The sequence below is a fragment of the Zonotrichia albicollis genome, chromosome 10 (assembly GCF_047830755.1).
Source record: "Zonotrichia albicollis isolate bZonAlb1 chromosome 10, bZonAlb1.hap1, whole genome shotgun sequence".
Taxonomy (NCBI): domain Eukaryota; kingdom Metazoa; phylum Chordata; class Aves; order Passeriformes; family Passerellidae; genus Zonotrichia; species Zonotrichia albicollis.
In genome coordinates this window covers 26,856,893-26,884,564 of record NC_133828.1, presented here as the reverse complement: position 1 = coordinate 26,884,564, position 27,672 = coordinate 26,856,893, and the positions used below count along the sequence as shown (strand labels likewise).

Sequence of the window (27,672 nt, the reverse complement as noted above, 5' to 3'; positions counted from 1 at the left end):
GATAGAGCAGCTGTATTAGAGGCCGGGTTCGTCGTTCTGATGGAGCAGACCGCTAGCGGCTTTGGGGGTAAGCCGGGTGAACCCGTGTATGTGTGTATTGAAGATTCATAGTTCTGATGGAGCAGAACGGGTAAGCCCGTGTGTTTTGTTTGTGTGTGTGTAATATCCGGACACTGTGTTGCTGTATGGTTAATGTGTGTGGCCAGTGCACTGTGTTTGTGATCGTGCAAGTGATATGTGTATGGTGTTTAAAAGAGAGTAAATCTACAGTGCCCTACAGTGCGGGGATGGGTCAGTACTCCCCGTGTTTGAAGCAGCCGAGTGAGGCCAGAGGCGCCGGCTGCAGCAGGCTGCGGGGGCAAGGAGAGAAGTGCCCGCAGAGAAGCGAGTAGAGGAATGTCAGTGATGGTATTTATCGTGTTTGAATGTAGTGATTTGTGTAGATTTGGTACATTTTAACCGTGAGTATGAGCTCAGAGAGTTCCTTTGCCTTGGATGTTTGGACTTGATCTCTAGACTGTGCGCTGTTATTTTGATTGTGTCCAGGAAAATTGATTTGAGTAAATGCCGAATTATAGTGTGCTGTGTTGTGTTGAGAAAAGTAAGCACTTTGCGAAATAAGCCCTTTCCCAGTGATTTTGTGTGGTGATTTTTTTCCGCTGCATTGTGGTAATTTGATTCTCAGATTGTATAGTGGTGTTTGTAGAGATTTTAAGATTTTGTTGCAACAAGAGTAGCATTTTACATAGGAGAACTATAGTACAGTGATTTATGTTTAACTTCGATAAAGTGAGTTAAAGGAATTCCAAGAATTCTCCCCCTCATAGTAATTCAAGCCATGGCTCTAGTGAATTTGAGATAAGGGGGGGGGGGAGTGAGTGCGTGTGTAAGTAGACACAGTGCTTAATTAGATTGTGCAAGAAGAGAACTAGAAAAGACTGATATTTTGTAAAACAGAGTTTATATAGAAGAGGTGAATGAGATGAATTAGTTAATGAAACTTATGAGATTTATGAGACTTCAGTTGGTACTGCAGTAAGTCTTTACTAGAAACAATCTGCTGTAGAGATTTAAGGTTCTCTGTAACAAACCGAATAGCCTGCCTTTGTGAGCAATTTCCGGGAGCCTTTGGTACATCAAGAGGCTAGCAGGCTGTGTGAGGTGACAGTGGCTGCGCCCTGGGCACAGGGACAGCTCTGGCTGCCCTGTCTCCCCAGGGAACACGGGAATGGCCTGTGGGCAAAAGCTAGATGTGCAAGTATTATTGCAGTGCAGTGTTTATGAGAAACACTGGTATTGCTGTTTTGCTGTTCCAATAAGTGTCAGGGTACACGCCCCGAGTGTAAATTAAAGGTTTCTGGTCAAGCAGATTCAGAACCTAAAGTCTTAGAGCTTGTGTGTGGGAATCACATCTGATACCTGCCACCTGGAGCTATGTGTATAAGAAGAAAACTGAGAAACTACTGTGAAAGTCTGTAAAAAAGTCCAAATGGAAGCGAGATAGGGCAAGGAGAAATAAATAATAAAAACTGACCAGAGCAAACAGGTTCCTAAATTAGCCCCTTTTGGGAGGGGCTCATTAGGAGGAGGTTGCCAGTAAGAGCAGCTCAGAAAATAAAAAGATTTATAGTGCTTCATTGCTGTTAGTACTGTTTTATAATAGGAAGATAAATGGGATAGTTTTTGTATGCTGAAATGTCTTTTGTTTTAAGAAATCACCCAGAATGACAAAGAGACTGTGAGATCAGACCGCTCTCTGGTCTTGGCCCTTGAAAAGGAAAACAAGGCAAAGAGAAAGCAAGCAAATCAAACATGTTGTTCAGCATGCAGCATAAGATAGCAACGTATGAAATCAGGCAAGGATTATCACGCTGAAATGCGAAGCAATCACAGTTCGCAAAATGAGTACATATGATTTGTAAAGGCTTCCTCCCAAGGTAAGGGAGGAGGGGTAAAGGTAACCTTCCCAAAAGGGAAGAATTTTTGTCAGCACAAGGGTTATGTGTTCAGTTTTAAATAAAGCTTTAGTACCTGTGGAGAATGTTTATGTTGTAGTGTGGGGAATGAACAACTGGCCAGTCTGAAAAAGCATAGTTTTGCAAACCTTTCAAGTAACATGTGTACTAAGTGTACCTAAAAGATTTTGTACAATTCGCTCAATTTGCTAAACATTCTCAAATGAGAAGGGTTGCTCTGGAGGCAAATAATATAAAGATGTTAGGCTTAATATTAACAGACACTGAAATTAAGAAAGACATTAGTAAAGAGATATTAGAATAAGTAAATAAGTGTTTTCAAGGGTATGAGCCTCTGCTGCACCAGGGAGAGTGAAAGATGCTCCCCCATGGGATGCTCCCCCATCAAGCTTAATGAAAGAACACAACCAGTGAGAACTGAGTAGTACCCTCAAAAGGGAGGTAAGGAAGGAATCAGTCCAATAACTGGTAGTACTGGATTAAGGGCTGTCAATAAGATAACACAGAATTTGTACCCTGTGGTAGCAAATCCATAGACCTTACTAACCTTGTTTAACACCTGAGCTAACCTGGTTCACTGTTTTAAGCCTAAGAGATGCCTTCTTTTGCCTCCCTATCCACGAAGCCAGCCAGAACATTTTTGCATTCAAACACAAGCTCACATAGTCCATGTGCCTGGAGGCTTCAAAATTCTCCACTCCGAGTGGAGAACAGCTTGCAAAGACCCAGAGTCCCAGGAAGCTCCACAAGAGGAAAAGAGGCTGTTGCAGTACTTGGACGATCTTCTAGTAGCCACTCAGACGAGGGAAGCGAGAGAAGCCTGGACAGTAAGCCTTTTGAATTTCCTAAGACTCCAAGGATGCAGAGTCTCAAAGAAGGTAGTGAAACAGAAAGTAATCTCCAGACCCCTCTATGCTCTTATTACCAATGAGAACTGAGATCTCCAGTGGACAAGAGACACCACACAGGCCTTTCACCAGCTAGAGAGTCCCCTCATGTCAGCTCCAGCTTTGAAACTTCCAGATGTAAGTAAAGCATTCTTTCTATTTTTCCATGCAAGGAATTGCTCTGAGAATATTGGCTCAAGACTTGAGTCCATACCAGAGGGCAGTTGCTTACTCTCTAAGCAACTAGATGCAACAGCCAAAGGATGGCCAGGTTGCCTCAGAGCTGTAGCAGCAGTTGTGCTGAACATTCAAGAGGCACACAAGTTTATCCTGGGACAAAAATGACTGTGCTAGTGTCCCACACAGTGTCTGTAGTACTGGAAGTAAAGGGTGGCCACTGGCTTTTCACCAGAGAAGTTTCTGAAATACCAGGCCATCATGGTAGAGCAAGATGATAGAGAGATAGTAGTGACTAATATTGTCAACCCAGCTTCTTTTCTCAGTAGAATCAAGGAGAAGCAGTACACCATGATTGCCCAGAGACCACTGAAGCTACCTACTCCAGCCGCCCAGACTTAAAGGACACTCCTCCGGACGATGCAGAGACCTGGTTCACTGACAAGAAAGCGACATTGCAAAGTTCACAGTGATTACCTGCAGAGAGGTAATAGAGTCTAAACACTTACCAACAGGTACCTCTGCACAGAATGCTGAGATAAATGCATGGACCCATGCCTTAGAAACAGCAAAAAGCATTCAGAGTTGTGCATGCACATGGAGCCATCTGGAAGGAGAGGGGACTGCTGACCTCACAGAGAAAGAAGAGACAATCCAGCTGCTGGAAGCAGTTCAGTTACCTGAAAAGGCATATTAAAGCACACCAGAGAGTGAGCTTAAAATTAGAGGAAAGAAATGAGCTGGCGGATGGAGAGGCAAAGAAAGCAGCAAAGAGTGAAGTACAGATTTTCCTCGAAGGTAAGCCATAATACAATAATACTAATCAAAAGAGACGTACAACTGCAAGGGGTGGGCTACCATTGAAAGAGAGCTAGTAATCCCCTCCCATTTTCGTAGTTACTAGTGAAAGAAGGGCACTAGAAAACACACTAGGGCCTAATTACTTAAAGCCTTTTATAGAGTGTGGCTCCTTTCTCAAAATGACCGAGGCTGCGAGTGATACAGAGTGCACTGGAATGAAGTGTTGACTTTGGAGTAGTAATTCCCACAGGCTTTCTAGAACACACACATCTGATTGAAAGGACTGTTGTATCATTGTCAAGAATCTATATGCCACTATCACTCAGGTGAGCTTATAATATGATCCTTGCCTCCAGACTAACCTCAAAATACCCCCGGGCCAAAACTTAGTCAGACTGGGAGAGGCCATGGGCGTGTATAGCAGTGGCAAATCAACTTTTCAGAACTCCCAAGGAAAGAGGGGTATCAGTATTTACTGGTATTAATAGATACATTTTCAGGGTGGCCAGAAACATTCCCCACAGAACTGTCAAAGCTCAAGAGGTGACCAGATCATTTTTACAAGAGATAATACCACGCTTCAGAGTTCCAGCCACAATATCCTCAGATAAAGAATCACCTTTCATTTCCAAAATAGTGCAACAGATTAGTAGCCATCTGAGCATAGATTAAGAACTTCACACCCCATACCGCCCCCAATCAAGCGGCCAGGGAGAGAGAATGAATCATTTGATTAAGCAGCAAATCATAAGACTGGGGCAAGAAGCTCTTCCACTAACACTATTGCAAATTCAAACTAAACCTTTTGAGCTAAAGGAATGCTAAATCCTTTTGGAATGCCTTATAGAAGACAATAGAATACAAGGAGAATGTCCAGAATGTCCACTTACATGGTGGCATTAAGCAAACAGCTCAGAGTAATTGAGAAACTTGTGGCTGGAACTCGGAGCAGGGAATTAGATAGCCTGAGGTTGATGTATATGTTAAGTCTCTTACAGAGAAGACTTCGGAACCACAGTGGGAGAGACCACTAGACCACTGCAAGTACCTCTCACCACCTTCACTGCAATCAAAATCAAGGAGCAGAATGCTGGATCCATCACTCTCAGGTGAAGAAGGCCCAGAAGCCCCTTCAGGAGTGACACCAAGAGACAGTGAACTGAGACTAAAACTTATTCGGGCAAAATGAGTATATTGCGGTCGAGAGTAGCTCATACTTTAGTGTACAGAATTGTTTTGTATAGAATTATAACTGAAGTTTTAGAACTAGAGAGTACCTCCACCCAAAGCAATACTGAATAGCCTTGGTCCCTGGCATTTAATCAGTATACTGGATCCATAGGAAAACCTTCTGAGATAAAGAAGGTTAATATTAAACATATCTACTGTAGTAATCCACGAGAATCAAGTATGTGAAGAGTAAGAATAGCAAGAACAAGAGCTGTGAACACTTCAAAGAATCTGAAGAGAAGAAATCAAAGTAAAGTGCTTAGTCATCAAAAAGATGGCTTATGAGAGACCAGATGTAATTAGTGTCTGAACCTCCCCTGGTGTATATGAACACCAGGAAGTCTGTGATAACCTAAGTGAATCAGACAGTTGGTGTAATTTCACCCTGATACAGCCTGTAGGCAATGAATTTAAGCTCTTCTCTCAAGATTTCCCCTCCATTATCTTCTGCCCTGAACACAGTCACAGCTTAATCTTTGCTAAGGGCAAAGTGAGTAACCAGGAGAAACATTCCTGCTTGCCACACATCTGAGAAATCAGGTGCTTTAGAGAGAGAGAGAGAGAAGTTAGATTCCCTGAAGTCTCTACATTTCAGAACAAACATCTGTCTCAAGTATGACCTAAACCTCTGTCAGATACACTTGTGAAGTATGTCTGAATTTGTAGTAAGAGCCCAGCACATCCCTCTGGCAGAGAGGGATGATCATGGACAGAAAGCAGTTCCTGTTCCCCATAACAAACATCTAACTGGCATATTAAAGACAAGATTAAGAGTTTTAAATAGAATTGATTCAAAAATACTGATGAATAAACTAGCTGCTGCAGCAGGTAGCCTAACAAAATTGAAGCAGCCTTTATAGTAATCTCTACTAGCATTAAGAACTAACCAGTGACAGATTTCAAAAGTACTGCCAAAGTAAAGAAGAATGAACAGGCCGGAGACCAAGACCACAAATTGATAGTAGAAGCACTTAATATAGTTCAAGATAATGTGTCTTTAGCTTTCAGTTGTATACAAGCACAGTTATAGATACAAGCAACAGCAGCTTTGATCATATAAGAAAAGAGTAAAAGTAATTTTCCAGCTGAAATTCAGAAAATTGAATGAGATAATGCAATTGATTTTGAAAAGAAGTTTTAATCCTGGTAGATTATGGTGAATTTCACCTATGATCCTATTTCTAATGTGGCCACTGCCTTTGTGCTTACCATATGTAATGCCACTGTTTATGTTATCCATCCCATCATTGCCCTAAGATTAAACCATGAAGAAACAACACTCTATCCTTCAGAACATAGAGTGTGGGCACAAAAAGATGAATGAAAAGTAGCAAGTAGTAAACTTAGAATCCTGCATTACTAGAGAACAAATGGGATTCATTTGTGAAAGCAATACTGCTAATGCCCAGGATGTGTTTAGACACTGAACAGAGTATTTGTCACTTTGAAATTCATCCAGTCACTAACCAGAAAACTGTGCTCGTATATACTGGAAAAGAGTGTATGTTTGAGAACTGCTTGTGCTGCTGTACAAATTAATAGCAATGATGTTATTCTGTCTAGTAGAAACCATTCTAATCTCTGTATTTGTATTTGTAATTTTGTTAAGATTATTGGGTGTAATTTTTCATATTTAGTACCAGTAACATCCCACCAGCTAATTACAGCCAATTACACAATGTATCACAGACTACCACCTACCCCTATCGGGGTGAACCTTACATTAGTAAAACAATTAATTAAGCACCAAGACCTGTTAGAAGTCTTGAAAGAAATCCGAGAAAGTGGAAAGAAAACCTTAATTACTGTCCAACATGGTACAAAAGAAATAACCAGAGTTCTGCAAAGAATAAAATACGGATAATCACTAGTGAGATGTGATCTTTGAGTGATCACCAACTGCAAATAAAATCTTTGATAAGTTGTGCCACCCTATTCTAGTTTTACTAATATTAGTTGAGATAAGCTTAAGATTATCTATTACATTGTTAATTTAGAACTGGAGAATGCTACAACGAATAGCTGTACTAACCTCTTTGTCGAATGTACATGGTAAAGCGCTAAAAGACACTTATTGTCGTGGAAATTTTCCTTAAGTAAAAGAATTTACTTATTTCCTAGGAAAGGGGGGAATGAGACAGAATATCCATCCTGAACTAGGTAAAGTGTCTAAGAAAAGTGAAGAGTCTGTAGAGCTAAAGCTGAAGGAGAGGCCGCTGAGGAGAGACAGCAAAGAGACAGAGAAAGAAAAACAGAAAAACCACGAAGTCAATCTGCCCCCGACTTAAGAATTCCTTCGATAAAGAAGAATTAGTGCTAAATGTCATGTAGAATGAATATGTATGAACTTAATTTGAAACTGTATGCATATGCATTTAGAAGAAAATATAAAAAAGAGACTCAGAGTCTCCAGAGGCACGCATGCCCTTTTAGAGAATCTTGCGTCCAGCGCGCGTCGTAATAAAAGCATACCGAGCTTTACAACTTTTACAAGTTGTGACGTTTCTTCTTTTCTCCGCAAAACACGTGGGAGGTCAAACATCCAGAAGGATCCTGCTCCTACTGCACCCTCCACTCCCTGCACCTAAAGACTGCCCTCCTGCCAGCAATACCAGCAGCATGCACAAATGAAAACTGAGCAGGAGGAGCACTGCTTACAGAAGCAGGATGGTACTGGAGGTCACCCATGCAGTCCAGCAACAGTCAGGAAGGGGACCTGGCAGTAGAAGGCAGGCTGAGTGTCCTGGTGGTGTAGGAGAGAGCACACATCCCATCCAGGGACAGCAGGAATGGTGGCATACTACCAAATTCTGCAACTTCTGATAGTTACTGGTATTGCTGCCTCATTGCTTGCTTCCCTCAGAAAGATGGGATTTCAAAGCCACAAGAACAACACACAAAAAATTAGTAAAAATAGCTGAAATTTTTCCTTTTTTCTTTTTTTTTTTTGGTTTGAACAAACTTGAAGAGAAAGATTTAAGGGAAACAGCAGGAAGGTGGTGTCAGACACTGGCAGAGACTGGTGCCTGTTGTTTGCACTTCTCTGGAAGAAAAAAACAAGTGAAAGGCTCAGGGAACAGCATGTTGTGATTTAGCCAAGAGAACAAATCAGGTCAACTAGCAATCACACGACATGGGGGGAAGAAAAGCCAAACCCCACCACTATTAGGGTAATTCACTGGAGATTTCATCATCATAGCTTCACTATTTAGTACCCAAATTATGATAGATGTTGCAAGTATAAGAGAAAATACAAGAAACACAGTATTAATGTATCATCTAATACACAACTGGGCTGTTGTGAACTTTATACATTTCTGTTGTTCTGCTTAAAAACAAACCAAAAACTGAAACTCATGATATGGCAAAACTAGCATGATTAATCCAGATGCCAATTTTTGTACCATCTGCAATCATCATCAGATTTAACAAAATTACATATTTGAAAAAATGAAACAAGTTTTTAAGAGGTATGTAATAATAAACAATAGGAATTTGGAACATTTTTACTAAAAGGCAGCTGAAATCTTTGCATAAGTTTAGCTTGTTTATGAGACTCCTTTGTAAATGCAGGGTCCTAACAGCAACATTAGTATTCCTAATGATAAAACGGTTCACTGAGAAAATTGTTTGTGTATACATAAAAATGTGTAATTTCAGGACATATAAAAATGCTGCTTCCTTAATAGTAACCACTTGCATGTTCTGGATATGGTAGCATGTATCAAGCAAGCAACTGAGAAAAAATCATGTATGGATGCAGAATACAAAATACCAGCTAACAAGGAAGACCAACATGACATTTGCTTTTCAGTTTGAATACTGGTGAACTCCTCTTAAGCATTATTTGTATCACAATCATTTAATCATACAATTTGATTACAAAGAGGCAATATGATTGTATAAGTAAATTCAATAAGCAATGAACTTCAGAAAAGCAAACTGAGGCCATAATATGCACAGCAGAAAGTGCTTTTTAAACTCTCATTTAAAAATTCTAAACCTGCATCTTCAGGAATTACTTCTACTTGAATCCTACTTGTAACTTTAAAATACTAAAATCCCACTCCTCATAATGAGACCCTTCATAAGACTAAGAACACAAGTACTATAAGAAGAATTACTCCACTTTATTCAAAGTTAGAGCTTGTGGAGAGCTTACAAGAGAGCCTCTTACCAAACTGCGACTAAAACTACTGAAACTAAACCATGACACTAATTTAATAGTCAAGAAGCTTCTAAAACATACATCAAAGACACAGCAAGCACTCCCAAACACCCAGCAGCTCAAGAAATAACTGAATTGACAAAAAAACCCTTAAAAAAAAAACCAAAGAAAAACCCTAAAAATCACTTTTATAATCGTTACTACCACAGTTAAAATAAAAAAAAACAAACTTATTTTGTAAAAATAATCACACTCCCTAGACCACCACCACTCTAGACTATTCTACAGATGTTAAAGTGATTAGTACTGATAATGTGTGGATTTTCTTTTCGATTGCTTTATAATGAAAATATCAACTTCCTTAAGGACACTACTTTTCTCATCACTTCTACTAAGAATACTCTAAGAAACAGAAAAGCCTTTAACATCCTTGAGAAGCAAAGTAGTTACCCAAGAGGGGATTAGGATACACACTAAAATTGGCTAAAGTACTGTTGCAAAATTAAGGACAAAACTGTGGAACCCATAAGAACATAGCATTAACTAGAAGAAAAAACAGTATTTACCAAATACAGCCAAGCAGTGTACAGGTTGGATTAGTCTAAGCCCCTGTGAAAAAAAAGAAGTACTACAAATCCTACTTGTAGCATCATCTGAGTTTGTCTCCATAGAACCAAGAGGCCAAAGAGTTCCATGGTGGAGAAAGGAAACGGAAACACATCTGCTGGTCAATCTACACAGTCCCAAGAGCATCACAGTCCCACTGTGGGAAGAGCAGGATCTAAATGACACTGTTTCAGATTTGCAGGACTTATGAAACTCATTTATTTGTAATAAATAAGATTTATAAATAAGATTACTTTCCAATTTCTTGCCCTTCAGCATATTGTTCAAATGTTTGTTTACTTATTAAAAAAAAAATAAAAGCAATCCACCAAAAGTTATAGCTGCAAGACGCAGTGTTTGAAGTATCTATATACCTTTCAATTCAAGGTAGCTACAAAATTAAATAGCTAAAAATCTGGGGGTGTGTGACATTATACAACAGATTTTTCTAAAAGCATCAGGACTTCCTTTATTCCTCAAAAAAAGCTATTTTTCTCTTATAGGTATAGATCTATTAGAAGTCCATAGAAATAGAATCTAGTACTCCTCAACCCCCCCCAATAACTATGGTCAGGCTTCATTTCCTGTAAGAAGCACTCTGGAGTTTCTTACCACCATTTCCATCTCTTAAAATACAAAGTTCAGACTGCTTTGTTCTTAAGGACATTATAAAGAAAGCATTTCAGTCTTAGGTTTCCACCTACTTAAAACTGCAGTTTGATGAGGTGAGATACATTGCTTAATGCTCCTGCTGCCACCTCTCAGCAAGCAGAGGTGGTCCTAGGGAATACCAACCTTCTCCGTGACATCCAGTTTCACATAAAAGCTCCAGTAAATGAACTTTCCCACTCCAAAGTGACCAGATTCCTGTTGCAGTTGTGTAGTCACTCAACAATCACTAGCTGCTCATCTAAATCCTTGGAGGACAGTTGTCAGCTTCAGAGCCTTTCCAGCTAAAGCTACTGAGCGAGCACAAGGCAGGCAATTTCTCTTATTTGTGCATTTTAAAAATATGCTTCAACACCAAATGTTTAATCAAAGCTTGGAGCAATAAGTCTATGGTGAGGTTTAAAGTTTATGATGTAATAAACTCATAAAAGACAAAAATATTCAAACATTATAAACTTGAATGCTCTGCTGGCAGACAGACCATCACACCACTGGAAGCTGTGGGTGAGCTGCCTGAACTGGAGTTCTGAAGCACTTGATCAGCTTTCACCACCAACTGCCTCAGCCATTTTTGTTTGCTCCACTCCAGCAGTTGGTTTACTCAGAACTGGTGAAGAGCAACCAACAGCTTTTTCAGAAAGCAGGAAAGCCTGGCTTTCTCTTCCAAATGATGAACATGAAGGACTGGTGACTGGATTTGATCTATTAACTCCAAATTTCGCAAGGCACAGTGACCAGAAGTAATTTACTCATTTCACAAACTACAAACAATTCTCCTTTTTCTGGTTTAAATGCAAAGCACATTTGGATATATTTGTTTCTTATTATGTACGTAGCACAATTAGAATTCACTTTATTTAACTAACAAAGTTAGCTAAAAGCTGTCTAAAGCATGGGGAACTACATTTCTTAAACATAAAGAACCTAAGCAGTGTAACTCCTTAAATAAATGCATATAGATGTGTCCCCTCCTGCCTAGCAAGAGGTATGATCAAATTAGACCAATTAGAATCAACTTTTCTTTAGGAAAAATAATTAAGCACAAATGCAAAATAAAATTAAAAACAATTATTTAATCAGGGTTTCCTGCTCACTGATTTAAGTCATGATTAATAATACAGTCACTGATTTCAGTCAATCCCTCCAGCACGGACCCATCCCAAAGGGTCGCACAGTCCCAATCTTCCCCCAGCATCTTCAGCATGTCAAACTTCACTTAAGACCTTCTGCTCCCTTCTTCCAGGACTAAATTTGAGGTGAATTAAAGCTTACAAGCAGTCATGTTCTTGCCACCTACCACATCCTCCCCAGGAAAAGCCTAGGTGCCAAGGTTTTTCTGCTAGTATATCCCATTGCTCTGCTCAGGAATGAGAGAAAGGAGTAAGGCCTCCAGAGAAAAGGTGTCTGGGAAGGAAGCAACCCTTACTTCCTACCCCAAACAAAGCATCTCAATAAGGATGGAGTCAGAATGATGGGAAATGAAGGATCCAAAATACCTTCTGATGCTCACTAACGCTTCCCTATTCCTAGAGAACTTTGTCCTTAAGTACTGAACAAAAAGTGCAGTACTTGTTATTTTCAGCAAATATTAGAAGTTTTCCACTTGCAACACCTGATAAACTGGGTTATATTATGGTGGCCAGCTTCTGTTTAACTGCTCTCCAACGATCATAACTGAAGTACTGGCATTCTCAACAGAAACCCTGACCACTCTTCTTCTTCTACCCACCTTCATATCCACTAAGAGCAATTTGGCAACCCAAATCTGCCTTTTCCTCTTTTACAACTGAAACACACCAAGCCAAACAGAAAGAAGTTCATAAAGCTTTTCTTCCTCCCACTTGTGCGCTTTCATGCTTTTTAGCTACAATTCAAGAACTACTCTGCTGCATAAAAACAATTCACTAACTTCAACATTATTTCTTGTGAAAAAAAAACCCAGCATGGAAGCAAAAAATGTAGTATGGGAGCAAATGGATTGGGAGCAAGTACTACTTCAAAACACAACCTTATACCAAGAACACAAAAAGCATAAAGGACTATTTAAGCCTGTCAAATTTCCATAAGATCAATTCTTAAGGTAGCAAAATTCTATAGAACTAACTTTGCTCATATTGCACATATATATGGTAGTGTTTCCAAGCACTCACAACAATATTTTGCAATCATTTAGTATTATCAGGCTCTAAGAAAATCCAGAGAAATGTCAACACTAACTGCAGACTACAGTTATTACTAACAAGCAAGTTTACTTCAGCTTGGTGGAAAAAAAAATTACTTGCTGAAAGAAAAAGCAAACAAGAAAAGACATAGAGGGGAAGAAAAAAGAATGACAGAAATAACAAGTGTTTTACTTGAATGGAGATAATAAATATAAACATCCTGTCCCTATGTCAATTCCCTCTCTCGATTTAAAATGGAATAGGTTAATGGGAAATTCCATTCCAGGCAGAATAAAGCAGAATTAAAACAAAACAGTTGGCCAAGAACTAATTTACACTATTTGCTACAGCACCTGCATTTTAGAAAACCAGATTCAAAAAAGAAATTGTATTAAAAAAGGTTTCCTTTCCCATTTCTCATTTGGACATGCTACAAGATCTCCAAAGAATTTGGTATAAGCATCAGCTTATTATGAGAATCACATCTTCAACAAAACCAGCAATAATATCACAAGCTAGAATTTGCGTGTATCACTGGCACAACATTAATCTCAGACAACACCTTCTCATGCTACAGACAGCCTAAATAACCTTTTATGATTGCTGTGCTCATTCTGAGTAAAAATAAACCATTATTTTTACATACAAAAAGTGTTCCTGTTGAATGATAAAAGCCAACAAACTTACTGAGAACTTCCTGTTAAAGCAAATAAAGTAGCTGATGTTTTACACTACATGCAAACAACAGAAAACAACAACGCTGGAAGTTTTAATAAGATTCAGGTTGCTTTCATGTTCATGGACTAATATATTGTATGTAGCATACAGATACAACCTGGCATCTAGAAGCGTTGTCTAGACTGGAAACTTAAGGAGGAAACAAACTGTTACCTTTATGCTCAGACACACAACTACCATCACATTTTAGGTAACAATAAATACAAACAATACACATTTATCACATTTAGTTAAAAAGTCACCAACAAAATTTGCTACCCATACAACATAACTTCTTCAAAGACTGTCAAATACATGGCATAAGTTTACTTACTATCATATTACCATTTGCCATTTTGCCATCATATATAAATTTGGACTGAAATTTTTCATTTCTGTTGTGTTTATTCAAAGTTCTATTTGGAATTCTATTTTGCTTTTAGAAGAGTATTGAAAGCCAACAGCACACACAAAAAATCACTTACAAAGCATTATGCTTAATTACCAGACACTGCAGCACCACCCAGTGAGGCAGCCATGTCCTGGGCTGCACCAAAAGCAGCAAGTCTCTAACGTGAAGGGAGGGCATTCTGCCCCTCTACTCCACTCTGCTGAGGCCCCACCTGGAGAGCAGCGAGGGACACGGACCTGCTGCAAGAACCCAGACAAAGGCCATGAAGATGATCAGAGGGCTGGAACATCTCTGCTATGGAGACAGGCTAAGAGAGTTGGGGTTGCTCAGCCTGGAGAAGGCTCTGGGGAGACCACACAGAACCTTCCAGTACCTAAAGGGGGCCTATAAGGAAGTTGGACAGAGACTTTTTACAAGAGCACGAGGGGACAGGACAAGGGATAACAGCTTTAAATGGATACAGAGTAGATTTGGATTCGATATTAGGAATATTTACTTGGGGTGGTGAAACTCTGGAACAGGCTGCTCTCCAGTAGCTGTGGAGTTGCACCTGCCACATGCCTGGAAGTGCTCAAGGCCAACTGAATGGGGCTACCTGGTCTAGGTAGGAGGTGTCCTTGCCCATGGCAGGGGGTTGAACTAGACAATCTTTGCAGTCCCTTCCAACGCAAGGCAATCTGTGGAATCTCTTCTGACTCTGCCCTGTCAGCATTGGCCTGAACATTCTCCATTTACAAAACAGCACTTTGCAGGTATGTGCTTTAATATTTTTAGTTACACGCATGAAGGAGACAAAAGTAAAGAAACTTCAAGCAGGAAATTGTGACTGCAATTATGTGAGCTATGGCACAAGATTTAGTCACACAACCACACATACAGTATGTAAAATAATACCTCATAACAGTCCTCCTAAATTCGTGATAACATCTACTGCAGAGCTCTTAAGTGACCACATATACCACACATAAGTTATGGGAATATAAAACAACTGACAGAATGACAGACATTTACAAGCTACACTAAAATGCAAATAAGAGATAGTTCTTATACAGTAAAAGTGTACAGCTGCAACTGTATTCAAGTCCATCCCAGTCTTTTTATTTCAAAACCTCAAAACATAAATTCAAATCAATACAGTAGAGCCATGAAGCCACTCTAGATCAAGATATAGAAGACAGCATCCAATGGAAAATATTGCTGCAATGTTACAGTGCATTTTAAAAGATTAAAATATTTTTAAAATATTATTTCCTCTAATTTCACCGACCTTTTCCAAGTAGTCTATTGATACTGACAAGATATTGCCTTTTTTTTTTAAACGTGTTTGTGCAATCGTTATATATGCCAGAGCTTTCCTTTTCTGCTTTTTTCTTATTAGAGATTCCAAAAATATTTTTAGAATTTCCTAAATCAAGATACTGAGGGTTTCTGTTTTGAATAAACCAGAATGTTCAAATGCCCAGGTGAGACATGTGAGCTGATACCAGGCCTTCATAGGTGAGGTCAGACCAACCACAGCACACGTGGTACACTCTGTGGAGGTCTACACTTCCAAAGGCAACAGGGACATAACTCTCACCAAAGCCAACCAAAGGGATTTTAATCCACAAACAAGAAGGCCAAGCTGGGAAAGAAGCTCTGCACAAGTGCCAAAAGCACTGTATCAGTAAATATTACCCACTCAAAATTGGCACCAGCAGCAATGCAGCTGTGATCCAGTATGGGCCAGCAGCCTTGTGCACTGCTCCAGAACTCACAGGCTCCATTAACATCACCAGGTATCACAAGTTCAGAATTGATAATGGCCCAGGCTCCCATAAACACACTGCACTGCAAATATTCCTTGCTTAATAGTTTAAGCTGGCATCAATCTTAAACATATATAAGCCAATGTCTATGAACATACTGATGTATTTTTATTTCAGGGCCTATTGATTTCTGGCAAGATATTTCTTTGTAAAACATATATACATAAAGTAAGATGCCTTGATAACATCCCACAAGCATGAATGCAAAACATGAACCCAAGCATGGCAGCTTATGCTTATTCTCAAAGAGAGCTACCTAGCGAGGACATACAATTTAAACATAACCCAGGAACACCATGCAAATACAACACATTACAGTACCAAGCAAACACCAAGGTTTTGATTACTTCTAACCCATAATCTGTATTAGAGGATGCAAATTACAGTACCCAGAAAAATCCAACAGCGTGAGTTGTAAGAAAGAAAAATGTAAATAGTATAATCATCATATTAAAAATGAGCTTCACCAAACATATTTCTCTTGTCTCAACAGAGCTACTCAAGGACCACCATTTTCTGTTAAAATAAACAGATACATAATTTATATTTCAATATTAATTTCAAATTTGTGTGGCAGGTATCTGAAATACACCCAAAAATATCCTACATATACATATTACCTGCATGCATATTCATAAAAAGAGTTGCAGCAGTGAAGAAACCTGCTCTCAATAAACTTAAAACTATGAATTTGGCTGCTGCTGGTGGTTTTTCTAAAAGCTTTCCCTTTCCAGAGAAGATGAGCACAAAATGCCTGCCACTTTACTCAGCATCTTTAACATATACCATAATTCCTTCCCAGGTATTTTCTAGAGCATTTCATGTCAATCTACCTGCAGGAGCGTGTGCAAAAGTGACACAGAGTGATACAAGTCTGACAACTACTGGTGTGGAAAATGGAGAAACCAGACTGCATTATACATTTCCAGGATGTCGAGTCCCTGTTACCAAGACCCTACATTGCTTATCAACCAAATTAAAAAAAAAAAAAACAAAAAACCAAGAAAACCAAAAAAACAAGCAAGCAAGCAACCACAGGAAGACCTAAAAAACAAAGACTCTCCATCTTCGCAACTATTTCTATTTTAAGTTAGCAAGTTTCCTGCTTGGGCGATGACGTTTTGCAGATGCTACAAGAAACGCTACATGGTATTCATTAATCTGGGGCAAATCAATTAAAATTATACAACTGCTCGGTATGCAAGTATCTGTGCATAAAAGTTCTCCTCCGCCACTAACTGGCGTTCAGCAAGTAGTTATTTTAGCTAAAAGCGCCGAGCAACTCACTAGCTGTATAACTGCTACATCTTGTGGCAACACAACACAAGGAGGAAAAGCAGACAATACCCGAAAGGGAACAGCGAAGGGACTTGTTTGCTCATAACCTTCATACAGATATTCCCTGCAAACACCCACAACACCCTGCTGTCGCTGTCGGTGTAACACAAGAGGGGAGGAGCAGGGGAGGGAGGAGAAAAATATTATCATCGAAGGCGTGATGGAGGACAGGAGAAAGTTGCAGTCATTCCGTGGCGGCCGCAAGGCGCCCTGTCACTTCTGGCCGCAAAACCGGCCGCCCCCCAGGGCGCTTTCCCCACGGGGACGAACCTCCGACCCCTCTCTTCCCACCTCCATGATGCCAAAAGTGCCCAACTCCCTCCAGCAACAGCGGCTGCATCCTCCGGCGCAGCACTTCTACTTAGCCGCTGGCGGAGGGGAGCCTATTTCGGGGAGGACGCGGCGAGCGGCCGCCCGAGGAGACGCGAGCGGCTGCGGCGGGCGGACGGCCCGGGGACGGAGGGAGCACGGCGGGTCCCCCTCCGCGGCCCGGCGCGGGGGGTAACAACGAGGCGCCGCCGCGCTGACGAGCGGGCGGGGGCGGCGGGGCCCCGCTCGCCCAGCGACCGAGGTTCCGCTCACCACCACCGGGCCCAGCGCTGACCCCGCGCCGCCGCCGGGGGCACCGGCCTCTCCCGCCGCCGCTTCCCAGCGGCCCGGGACCGGCCTCCGGCGGCGGTGGCTGGGCCCCTCCCCAAGGGCCGGGCCCCCCGCGCAGCCCCGCGGCGCGCTGGTTACCTTCCTTGGGCGGCTTGCCGGGCGGCGCGCCGTGCAGCTGGGAGGCCGCCGCCGCCGCGGAGCAGCCCTGCAGGCTCGGTGGGGACGTGGAGAGCCGGGACCAAGATGGCGGCCCCTCCAAACTTCCACTGCTACTTTGGACACTCATCAAGCTACTTTCCTGGAGCCCGGCAGCCGCCGGGGGCGGCGGGGAAGGCGGCGCGGCGGGGGGACACCCAGCGCCGCGCTCATGGCCGGGGGGCCGGCCCGACACCGGCGCGGGGAGGCCGCCGGCTGGGAGCGAGCTCCGGAGGCAGGCGGGGCGCGGGAGAGACGGGGCGCGGGGCCAGCGCAACCTGCCCGCACCTCTGCACTGCGTCGCCGCCGCCGAGCAGCCGCCTGTGTCTGAGGCCAACCTTCCCCGCCGCCGCCGCCGCTGCCGCCGGGGAGGGGAGGGGAGGGCGCAGGCGGGGAGGGGTCATGCGCAAACACGATCGCGAGCCGAGCGAGCGCCGCGCTCCGCCGGCGCCCAGCCGAGCCCCGCCGAGCCGGAGCCGCCCAGGGGCGGCCGGCGGGAGCGGCGCCAGGCGCGCACGCACCTGCCCCCGGCCCCGCTGCGCCGCGCGGCCCGAGCGCGTCGGCTGCTCCCGCCTCCGGGCTCCGACCCCGGGCCAGCTCGCAGCCACCCGCCGGCTGACCCCTCTCCCCGTGCATGCCCGTCCCGCGGCGATACCTCCCCGCCTTGCCCAAGCGCGCACCTTCCGCGCCGCGGGCGGCCCTCCCTTGGCCGCCCCGGCCCGGCCGGAGCTAGCTCCCCTGAGGCCGCGCCGTTCTCCTCCGTCTCGGTTTCCTCGGCGGCGCGGTCCGCCCGTGCCGCCTCGCCTTCCCCCGCGCCCCGCCGCCACGGCCATGGTGGTGTCGGGGCGGGGCGGCGGGGGCGGGAGCGGCGGCGGAGACGGTACGCGCGGCTGCCGGGGCCGGGGCCGCGCCGCCCGGCACCTCCCCGGCGTGCGGCCGCGCGGGGCGAGCCCGGCCCGCCGCTGCGAGAGTGCGGGCGGCAGCGGCGGGGCTGAGCGGGCTTTTCCCTGCGCGGTCCAGGTGAACGCTGTTCAGGCAGCATCTCCGGGCGCTCTCGGGCGCCTGCCGCTTCTCAGCGTTCTTCTCCCGGACAGGACGGTGTGGCAGCAGACTCGGGGGCACTCGGGAGAAGCCGATGTCCCGAGGGAGAGAGAAGGCTTTGGCCGCCAGCCGCAACCCGCTTCGCTGCGGAGCGGGAGCTCCCACCGGGTGAACTGGAAGTCGGGCAGGAGCCATTTACCAGGCCCACCGCCTCACCCGCTGCAACCACCAGGCTGGGGCTCCCAGGTGGGCACCAGCGCCGACCTGGCAAATTTCAAAACTTCCCTCTCTGCCTTGAGTTTGGAGACTAAATTGCAAACTTAGCCGAATTTTTCAGTTATTCCTTCCTTAAAATTAACATAATCATAACTGAGAATGTAAGATATATGGAAAGTCACTTCTGAAACAAAGCCTTTTAACTTACCAGTGCAACTGGTAAATATATTTTATATATATTTAGATATATAACAGGGATAAAAATTACTATGATTACTTACAAAAAATCACGAGTTGCAGATATATTGCATTCTGTGTATATGAAGAATATCTTCATCATTCAGGCATGGCGCTTATTTTGTGGTTGCTGTGTGGAGACATCCTGTCCATCTACTAACCTACTTTCTCCTCTATTTGAGAATGACAGGAATAGATTACTAATGTTGGATTGCAGCTCTCTGCACAACACACATATTACTAATTCTGTCTCTTCCTTTTAAAGTGACATCTGTGAAATTATCTAAGATCTTCACCTCCCACAAGTATACAGCATAGCTGCAAGTTTCCTTGCAGTTTGGTATTAACTTAAAGTAAAAATTAGTATGTTTACTTGATAAACAAGTCAGTTCCAGGGCATATATCTAGTAACAGCTAATATGTATATATAGATAGATTTTTTTTTTTTTTTTGCAGAGAGGTGATCTGATACTTCAACAAGAAATTGCTTTTAAGGACTTCATCCTAAAGACTTTATGTAAGCAAATTACATCAGGAAATTTCCAATACTTGGGAGTGAAGTAAAACAGTGCTGGTTCACTCTGACTGCATTAATACTTAGCAGCTGGTATAGAATATTCTTGCTAGGTAAAAACTAAAACATACTGATAATCCCACAATCCATATGATAGCATAAGTGAACATGCACCTGGTTTCCTGATGAATATATCATGCTGCAGCATGCTGCTTCTAAAATCTGCCAAGTAAAAAGCAGTAACTGAAAGAAATTGTCTCTTCATTTATAGCCCTTTGCATCCACTTAATACAAACGCCTGCTATCCTTACAAAACCATACATAAACAAGCATTCTTTCTTCCAGTTTTGCTTACAAACTGTTGCCTACAAATCATTCCACTGACACAGTTGAGACTTGTTCAAATAAAGCATTATTTGCTTTGATTAGGGGAACAGGACATCATGAAGAAGATCCCATTCATTACTTCCTCTATCAGACATGCAGATTAAGTATTATAAAAATGCTGAAGTGTCTTTTATATTTTCATTAACACTATGAAAAATAATCAGATTTTTGCCATCTCATAATGTGTTAGACAACACCTCACCAAGGGACCAGGAGTAAGTGGGCACATACTGCATGACTTCCCAGCAGAGCACAGTGTCTGCTGCAAAATATGGGTTGAGTCTGCATATAGAGCTGTATCTCTTGGTTTCGTGCATTGTTGAAGTAGAGATTGAAAGCAGAGTGTGAATTATATACATCATCTCCAGATGGGACAACATATATAACTTCAAGAGTACATAGAGTTGGGTATATTCCTCTCTTTAGTTTACAGAAAACCTACTTTCATACTGAGTTAGAGCTGACACCGATTTTAATGTACCCCTTTATTTGTAAGCCACATTGCCTCAGTGTTACAAATTTAATAGTATCATGGCAAGAGAGAACATCTTCCATAGTACTTTTCAGAAATTTCAAATTTCAAAAGACTTCCTGTATCAAATAGCATCGTAAATGTACATAATGCTTTTCTTTGAATGCCTTGTCTTTATTTTGCTATAAAACTTTATGATCTGGGGGCCAGAGAGATGGCCTTTCTCTCACAGTGGTGAGCAGTCAGTCAGCATCACCTGCCCAAAATAATAAATATTAAATCCAACACAAATAGTACTAAGTATTACTAATTATTTCTTTAAAATATAATATATATTAAATCTTTCTCTTTGCCTTCTAATTCTTAGAAACAGAATAGTTTTTATCAAGGTTTATGTGAACACTGCATACCATTAACATCAGGCATAACTTGAGGTAGTAGGTAGAGGGAATCAACTTTTAGTGGGATTGCTCTGGATAACAATGAATAAGGTGCCACACACCTACCTACATAGGAAAACTTGATTCCAGGTGAAGTCCCAGAAAACTCATTTAGTTTTGCTAATTCCTAAGGAAGAGGACCTCAAAACTCAGATCAGAACAGAGAGGAGTAAGAACCCTGTGTGCTGATTTTCTCATAAGAATGTGTCAAATGAATGTTAGCAATGTTTATGACAGTAGTAACTCTCTAATTGAGGACAGTTGAAGAATGGAAGAGTATAAGGAATTTTCCTTATTCCAAAGATGAAAAAAAGGTAAGCAACAAAATCCTGAAAAGCATTAAAATTCTAAGAGCTTTCAATTTTGTCACTGGAATTATCTATGCAAGAAACTTTTATCACAGTAAGTTCACAATCTCTAGGAAGTAAGAGAAGTTAACTGGCAGCAAAGGAAGGTGCCTAAAGAAAAGAATAATAGTCTGAATAGTGACAATAAGGAAGATTACAGCAGGAATAAGTTTTTGGAGACATCTACCTTGCATCTGTAAAGATTACTGTGCACTTGGATCAAATGTCAATTACAAAATTTCACATACATCCTTTAGAGAACAAAGAGACATAATCTCAAACATTACACATAAAATCCAGAGTTTATCCCACATGTTCTTAAGGAAGAATATGCTGTGACTGAGGGGCAAGTTACAGAGATATGGCAGTTCCTTCCCTGTTCCGAGAGCTACATTGTTCATAGGCACCAAATACATTTTGGTGTCCTTATGAAAGATTTGTCCCTAATAACATCAAATATCACATGTTGTTAATCACTGCATATATCTTGTGTTTTTCCCAGCAAAGTCAGTTTGCTATTAGCAGGCTTAGGTTTCATGCAAGCAGCAGATGGTGCAATACCAAGGTGTAGTGACTGACCAAGCCAGGATTATATGAATAATGTATGTTTACACAGAGGTTCCAAATAAGATAATTTTAAAATTATGTCAATAATTAGAAGGAAGGCCTCCAATTCACAAGATGATTGGAAGTAGAGGTAGAAGAGGGAATTGATTTAGCAGGCTGGTTCTTTTAGGAAGGAACGTGAAGTGTTACAAGAAATGACAATATCTTTGCAAAGTAGTAAACTATATGCTCTAAACTATATGCTACACCATATACTTCCAAACTTAAATCAGTCTATCAGCTACAAACCGGGGAAATGCCAGGAGTCAGAGATCACTAGGGTCCTTACCTCTGATGCTTTTGGTATTTATTTTACATATAGCTTCTTCCATCTCCTTGGACTTGGCACAAGACAGTAGAGCAACCAAGACTTAGCATCCTTTGATTTATCCCCTCAATTATTTGTGATGCCAGTGAAATGGAGGTTTCAAATTCTTTGTTAGTTCCTTGTCAGCCTAGCACTGGATAATAGACCCATAGCATTATTTTCTTAAAGCAAAAGCTTTTACAGTATGCCTCACTGCATATTTGCCAATATTTATGAATTTTATACATAAAAATATGTATACACATGCACTCACCTACCCCATATATAGAAAGACCTACACAGATCCCATAACTATGCCAACACTAGCAGCCAATCTGATTTAATTAACATAGTAGAAAAATATTTTTGCAACTAAGGAGACACACTGGTGTAGCACCTTGTGTAGAAAATGCTGAAATTATTTCATCATCAAAATGATGTATTTATGACATTTCTAGGTTAGATGTAATATAATATGCTGCAAAAATATAACAGAAAAAAAATGCTGTCTTCTGTCTTGGTGAATGCTGGAAGTTTGTAGCTCAAACACTCTGTCCTTCCTTCTTCTAACACAGCTGAGCACATGTATGGACACTCCCTGGATCAGACCAACATGCACCTGGCCAGTCTGGGCTGGGATAATGACTAGAATCTTCCAGTCTGTATTCTGTAGGTCAGAAGATTCAGATTCAGTTTTGGCACAACTACAGTGTAAAATGCCACATGACTGTGGCAGCAAGCGCATTGCTGTGATAGAACACTATCTCAGCTTGGAACAGCTTCTGCACCTGTTTTCTCATGAAGCATTTCTATTTATGAGCAAATAGGAATGTTGCAATTGTACTAACATTGATTTTAAAGTTTAGTTAAAGTTTTCTAAAACTGGTTTAGTGCAATAACACTTTTATAGGAAAAAGTTGTTTTGAACTCAATTAAATCAACTCAGAGATTCACTGAATTAGAACTGCATTCCTAAGCCATATACTGCACTACAAGCTTTACAATTTTTTTAATATGGCATTTGCCAGCAACTCTGAGTTGCAAGGTAACAAAAACATGCATAAATAATACACTAGCAAAAATATCTTCCCTACCAGCTTATCAAGATGCAGAGAAGCTAAAATGAAAACAATGTTATCACATTAGGCCTACGTTTAAGAACTAGACACAAACACTGTGTAAACACAGTTATATTTTTATCATTTATGTAATTGTCATAAACTGCAATTATTATACCTTTAATATCATCACCATTAGTCAGATTCAGTGATCCACCTCTGCTATAATGATTTTTGTTCCAAATCTCCAAGAATTCTGCACACAACTTCCTGTCAAACCAAACATGAAAATTAAATAGAATTTGGGGGATTTTTTTTTTTTTGCCATGCAAATATTTCTTTCTACTCCAGCTCTAGCTACTTTGATTATTAGCTACATTCCAGTCAGACTCAAGGGCAGTTTTACAATCTTCTTGTTTATGTCATTTTAGTAAAAAATAATTTGGTTTTAAATGTTCTCTGGTGAAGAAATAAAAAAGTCTGGATGGATGCTACATTCATTTTTCTTTCTCCCCATCTGTCTGTTTTCATTTTATTATATTACTTTCCTTCCCATGTCCCTTGCAATCTACTTGTCTGCTCTTCCCTGCAATTTTTTTCTACACTCAGACTATTCCTTTTACAATGTTGCTGTCAGGTAAACAGGCCCCTCTTATCTGTCAGGCTTCCTCTCCGTGTTTTTTTAAGCTTATGCTTTCCCACACGTCTTTCATAGTTCTGTCTCACTCTTTACACCTTATATCTTCTTTCCTGAAGTATCTGTCTTGCCTGGAGCTTATTTTGTTGCCTTTGATTTTAAGCCATTAGAGACAGACAGTGTTTGCAGAGAGCCATGTCTGTATATGGTTTCCAATAGCAATGGGGCATGTCTTAATGCTTTTTTCAGGCAACAGGCTTACCAGTTTAGGGTTGTTGGTTTGGGTTTTTTTTTATAATTGTTTAATAAGGCCTTCAAATTTTAGCCACAAAACACCAACGATAAGCCTGACAGATAATTAAATATTAGATGCTAAAATAACAGTATTCTAATTACAGACTCTGCCTCTGTTCCCTTCCAGCTCCAGATGAGCTGGTCTGCTGCATCATTCTGCAATGCCCCCTGTGCTGGGAATAGGGGAGCTGCTTTGCTCCAACTGTTCTGACTCAGTTCAATGTCCTACCCCTTGTTCTGTCCAAGCACACCTCCAAAAAAAAGATAACAGCCCCATAGTCAGCAGATTTAGAACAACCTTTCTTTCAGGGTTCTGAGACAGTTGAAGAGATAAGAGAGGAAAGGCTGCTTTGCATATTTAGCTCATCAGTTAATGCTTCCTAATGAGACAAAGGTGGAAGATATAAATACTAAACTGATCACAAAACAATAAAATTAATGATGCCAAAGAAAGCATTGAGCGACAGAAAGAGTATGGCTTTCCAAACGTGGATTCTTCTTGGCTTACGGAATGAATGGGTGGGTAGATCTTCTGGAAGAAATTCATAAGGAAATAGGAGCATAGCAGAGCCAACAGTTACTGAAAGAAGTGTATTAAAGGCACAACAGCAGAGTACCCTGATGTAAAGTAAGCACTGGAAGAGAGCAGCAAGGCTTCATCAGGAGCTATTTGGTTAACTGAAAAACAGAAAGGAATCACACAAAACAGTGAAAACAATAACCTAAAAAGGAGTTTAAAAGCATAGTAACACACTGGAAACTAGAAACCCACACAAGGAACAAAGGATGAAGGCTAAGAGGCTATATGAGTTAATCTAGGAAAGGATCTAAGTAAAAGAATATCTAAGTAAGAGACAGCAAATAACGTGAGATGAAGAATTCTGAAATACACAAAAGCTTATTTGCCTAATGTGTCTACAAAATATCTTAGTGTCAGACATGCAAAGCAATTAATTTCAACAAAGGTCTAAGACACACAGACCAGAAAAGGGAAGGAATGTGTTAAGCAATATTAAGAAATGCCAGTTTCCAATCCTGCTGATTTAAACATGTAGTTCAGAAAGCAGTGGATAAAGCCAGCCTCCCTGTATCCTCGTGTCTCTTGACTGCATTAGCCCAGAGCAAAAAGTATGACTGAAATTTATAGCTGGAATATTCATAACATTCTTCTGTGAGTTTTCCAGTACCTGATATCAGGGTTTCATTTACACTGAATTCCTTGTTGCCATGGTAGGCTCTCTATTTGCCTGCGTATTTTCACAAAATCTTTAGAAATGTGGCGTCTCTGAGACCACAACTACTTGGTCCGCTTCAGCTGGATAGTAAGCAACAAGTTCAAAAGGCATGGCGTGGCCTGACTGGTCATATGTGGGATTGTATAAACTGTGTTTCCATAGGAAAATGTGCTAAAAATTACCCTGGAGCACTTAAAAGATAAAATAATCTCTGAATCATGATTCTGGGTTGGGAGCAGGGAGGGGGTGCTCTGGAGGGTGTCGTTGTTTTGGTTTGGGTTTTTTGAGAATTCATGAAGTGCAAGAGAGGTTGAAGAAGACTAGAAATTATGAAAATACTGCCTAAGGAAACAAAATGCCATTGGCCTCTCATAAATAACCATACATCTCAGAGATACTGTCATAGTATATTTAAAATGTAATTTTAGGATCATTATTGTGTCAAATCTCTCCAATTTCCTTCCTAGAAAGGGCAGCAGGCCTATTGAATAAGAAAGAAGCAGTAAATGTGGTATCTATACTTTAACAAAGGCTTCAGTTGGGTTCTCTCTAATTTTGCCAGCAATAGAAAAAATGGTGCAGACCAAGTCAAGTAACAATTTACACACAAGTAGTTAAGTATTTCTTCCAAAAAGTGTTTTTTAACAATTTTCTGACAGAGTAAGATGGTACTGCAGTAACATCCTTCAGGGATTTCTCATCCATCCTATTCTACTCAAATTTTCATTGAACAGTTTGGAAAATAGAGAAAGGAGCAACCTTGTAAAATTTGCAAAAAGTTTGGAAGGGGGTTGCAAACACAGGTAAGCAGATCAGAATCCAAAATATTTAGATAATGTGAGAAACTACAACTGCAATAAGCTCATACTAGACAGACTGAAATTGAGAAAAATAAGACAGAGTATATTAATATAACCTGATGATTCATTAACAAGGCAAAAGGATTGCAAAGAAGGATAGGAAGATTCAAGTGGATTTCAAACTAAATATGAGTCCACATGATGATCTTGCAGAAAGGCATTTCATGTTCCAAGATGTATTAGGAAGTGTGCAGTATGTGAGATGCAGGACCTAATTATTTTGCAATCTTCAGTGCTGCAGAGGTCTCAGCTGGAGCATTCTGTGCAATTTTGGGCAATGCACTCCAAAAACAATTTCAACAATTTGGATGGAGTAGAAATGAAATCAACAAGAATGATATTTTGAGTATGTGACTTACAAGGAAAGGTGGAAGAAATGAGGCTTTGCTTCCTCAGAAAAAGGAAGACTTGGTGTAAAATGCGTAAAAAGCTGAACACAGAAAGTCAGGACCTTTGTACACAATGAATTATAACAAGTAACTGCTCAGTTTGCATCAAAGAAGAGTAGTCTAGATATGAAAAGTGAAACAACAGCAACAAAAAAAAATCCTTTTAACCTAAAGTCTAGATTAGATGGAACAGATTTATGAGGTTGTGGAACTCCCTTCATTTGTGGTTTTTAACAGCAGCCTATACAAACATCTGTCAGGGATAGGGATGACCTAGTTACCCATTTCCTGCCGCAACAGGGATAGACTGGACCTCCTTTTTTTTTTTCTTTTTTCTTTTTTTTCATTTTTCTTTTTTTTTCCCCACTGTGATGATTTCATGAGTGGAGAACATGTTTCATTTAACTTGGTTGCTACAGATCAAGCAGGACAACTGTTACAACTGGGGAGCCAGGGCCTTAGTAAAATAAAACAAACCTCCACATAAAATAAAAATTCAGATAATTAAAAAAAAAAAGAAAACTCGCTTTAGCGCTTTTTATACATATATGTGTCAAAATTAATTATTCTGTATTAATTACATTATTTCTTAAAATACAATTCTATTGTCCAAAACATAACTTTTATTACCATTAAGAAGTCAAATTGAGATTTTGAATTCTTTTAAAATGACTAGGGTACTAGAAGTTATTATGATGTTAATTCTTAACGTCCTTATTTAAAGCGAAGTAATGTCAATGATTTTCATCAAGAAAGAGAAATGAAACGTGAAATACAGAAAAACAACCCACAGAAAAACTGTGAATGAAGCTCTGTCAGCACCTCAGGGATATGGTGGCATTATAAACATAACCTGCACAAGAGCTTTTCTCCTGTACTTAAGATG

At 41.0% G+C, this 27,672-nt stretch overlaps 2 protein-coding genes across 4 annotated transcripts in view; one reads left to right on the top strand and one right to left on the bottom strand.

The window, feature by feature from the left end:
* TLK1 (tousled like kinase 1) overlaps positions 1–18,568 on the bottom strand; it is a 76,585-nt gene extending 58,017 nt beyond the window's left edge. Inside the window, exon 1 of one of the 3 annotated variants that reach the window (XM_005484052.4) lies at positions 18,427–18,568. Coding sequence is in view for 1 of the 3 variants with exons in the window: in XM_005484051.4 (XP_005484108.1) it covers positions 17,690–17,837 (148 nt within the window). In the remaining 2 variants the exon portion in view is untranslated. Of the gene's footprint in view, positions 1–17,689; positions 18,174–18,426 lie in introns of those variants that run through there. The other 2 variants (XM_074548508.1, XM_005484051.4) reach the window with 2 other exon arrangements.
* The window catches only part of LOC141730464 (uncharacterized), a 39,444-nt gene extending 15,756 nt beyond the window's left edge, over positions 1–23,688 (top strand). The window contains exons 2-3 of the mRNA XM_074548509.1: positions 18,427–19,033; positions 19,697–23,688. Coding sequence (XP_074404610.1) covers positions 18,427–19,033; positions 19,697–19,804 — 715 coding nt within the window. The 3' untranslated portion in view covers positions 19,805–23,688. The remainder of the gene's footprint in view (positions 1–18,426; positions 19,034–19,696) is intronic.
* The last annotated feature ends 3,984 nt before the right edge of the window (positions 23,689–27,672 follow it).